This window comes from Odontomachus brunneus, unplaced genomic scaffold, assembly GCF_010583005.1.
Source record: "Odontomachus brunneus isolate Ranch 3 - 2012 unplaced genomic scaffold, Obru_v1 Obru_scaffold_057, whole genome shotgun sequence".
Taxonomy (NCBI): domain Eukaryota; kingdom Metazoa; phylum Arthropoda; class Insecta; order Hymenoptera; family Formicidae; genus Odontomachus; species Odontomachus brunneus.
In genome coordinates this window covers 993,886-996,326 of record NW_022639507.1, presented here as the reverse complement: position 1 = coordinate 996,326, position 2,441 = coordinate 993,886, and the positions used below count along the sequence as shown (strand labels likewise).

General features: G+C 31.3%; 1 protein-coding gene across 1 annotated transcript in view; it reads left to right on the top strand.

The window, feature by feature from the left end:
* The first annotated feature begins 1,079 nt into the window (after positions 1–1,079).
* LOC116845726 (dynein regulatory complex subunit 7-like) overlaps positions 1,080–2,441 on the top strand; it is a 17,302-nt gene continuing 15,940 nt past the window's right edge. The window contains exons 1-2 of the mRNA XM_032818767.1: positions 1,080–1,142; positions 1,224–1,436. Coding sequence (XP_032674658.1) covers positions 1,296–1,436 — 141 coding nt within the window. The 5' untranslated portion in view covers positions 1,080–1,142; positions 1,224–1,295. The remainder of the gene's footprint in view (positions 1,143–1,223; positions 1,437–2,441) is intronic.

Here is a 2,441-nt window from a genome sequence, read left to right as displayed (position 1 = left end):
ACTTGTTCCGATCGATGGCGCATGGCTTGGTTGGCCAATTTCGAAGAAGTGCAAAATTGGTTGGATGAATGGTTTCGGTCCAAAGACGCGTCGTTTTATCGTCACGGTATTCATGTATTGCCAGAAAGATGACAAAAATGTGTAGCTAGCGAGAGACGATACTTCGAATAAACCATTTTTTGTATTTCTCTTGAAATTTTCCATTTTTCATTGATCAAAAAAAACCCGGAAACTTAGTTGCACACTTAGTATATATACGATGCAGTCGAAGTGCGACTAATATTGTTATAATGTATATCAACGAACCATAACCGACATGTTTTTAGATTTTTAACTAAATATTATAACGAACTAAAGTAAACAATAAGTTAATTTAAATAATATAAAATATGAAACAATTCATATTAACCATGAGAAAACTGATGCTTATCTATCTCGTTATTGGGGAATAATTCACATTAGTATTTCATCACAGGAATTTAATAATACCTCAATGATTATCACTGTCGCTATAATCACTCAATTATTCTGTAACATTAATAACTCTGTAATTTAAATACTCAAAATCATTTGCCACTAGTAATAAAACCGAACAATAATAATTCTGTCAGAGTTGACAGTCTTTAACAATATCTTGTCGCTGTAAACTGATAGTCGGAAAGATTACCTGGTTTTTTTTTGTAAATTTAAGAACATATCCTTTTTATCCAATGGAAGAATTTATTTTCCAATAAAAGAGCTCTCTTATCAAACAAGAAGAATAGGTTTCTAAACTTATAAAAAAAACAAAGCCAGATAACTTTTCCGATCACGAGTATACATACAAGTTGACCGTCCTTATTTACATGCTCAAAAATTATTATTTTTATTTAATCTCTGTTTTGTTAATAAGTTTTTGATAATTTTATAACAAATAATGATTTTAATAATTAGCAATGATGACTAAAACCTTTTGAATGTTTCTCAAGGCGGTAATTTTAAACAATACTTGTAAAAGACTATTAATAAGTTCGCTAAAATATTTATTAATAAGTTCGCTTAAAATATTTACTATTTTTTCTATTATTTTTAACAGGCAGGCTGAATTTTCGACCGATGGAAGCGGTTCGGCGGTGGATAACATTCATTTTCGACATATCACAGTAATGCATCTTTTTTATGCTAATATTCTTTTAATTTATAATAACATAGTACGCATGATCGAGTTTTTATATATGTTGCAGAAAATCGTCGAAAAATATCACAGAAACGAGAAAGTTCCGGCTCACAAGGATATAGCTGTCCGAGAATTTACAATGATTGAGAACGAAATACGCATTCAATTTCATTACAACAAAGGCCAGAGTACTAGAGCCACTTGTACGTTCGTGAAACCATCAATAGCAGATCGGGGAGATCGTTTGATCTTCGATTCCAGTATGACTCATGGATACCACGTAAATCTCTTTTTTCTTCTGATGGCACATTCGTTTGTGAAACGATTTGAACATATATTTTTTTTCGATGAAATTTTACTAGTGTATCAAATGGTCACTATCGCGAGCTATTACTCACAGGTTTATGTGGTAATTGATCATGACAAGAACTGAAGTAATAGTACATAGTGTAAATCAGGGTTGGGAAGTAACGCGTTACTATTTCATCACTTTTTTTTAGTAACGATTTGGTAACGCCGTTACTTTTTTGTATTAGTAACAAAAAAGTGACTGCGTTACATTTTCTTTAGTAACGAGTAACGAAATTCATCGTTACTTGTATCGTTACTTTTTTACTATAGTGGCTTCTGTACACAGATCGCGACAACGCTTGCCACGCGACGAAAATTTGCACACGATAAACAATTAATGTGCTGCTTTCCGTAAAGCATTCCATTCTACAATAAGCAATAAATCTTAAGTCATAATAAAATTGACCAATCACAGTTGACTATTAGAAGGATAATCCATTGTAATTGGTCAATTTTATTGCAACTTAATACTTATTGCTTATTGTAGAAAGCCTCTAAAACGTGATCTACAATGAGAACTTAAGGGGGGAAATCCAATTAGAACGAGGAAAAATAAGCTATTTTCAAGAATTTTTTTGTAGGAGAAAGAATTTTTCTATATTTTTCAAACTTAAACATTTATTTATATATGTTTTGGACTGTCCATACGTATTTTTTTTTCCAAAAATATTTAAAAATGGCGGACATATGAAGCATCCCATTTGGCAGGTACGCGTGCGAGTTGCTCAGCTGCTGGACAAATGGCGTCCGTGATATTGATCCTATAACAGGCAGCGAAAAAATTCTTATTATTTATACCCATAATTCGTAATTGAACCTAAAAAAATTGAAAAAAGTCAAAAATTTTGAATATGAAACGCTTATGAAAATAAATTTCCATTTTTTGACGTTTTCTCTGCACAATTTTTGCAATAAATAAGTGATTTTTTATTAT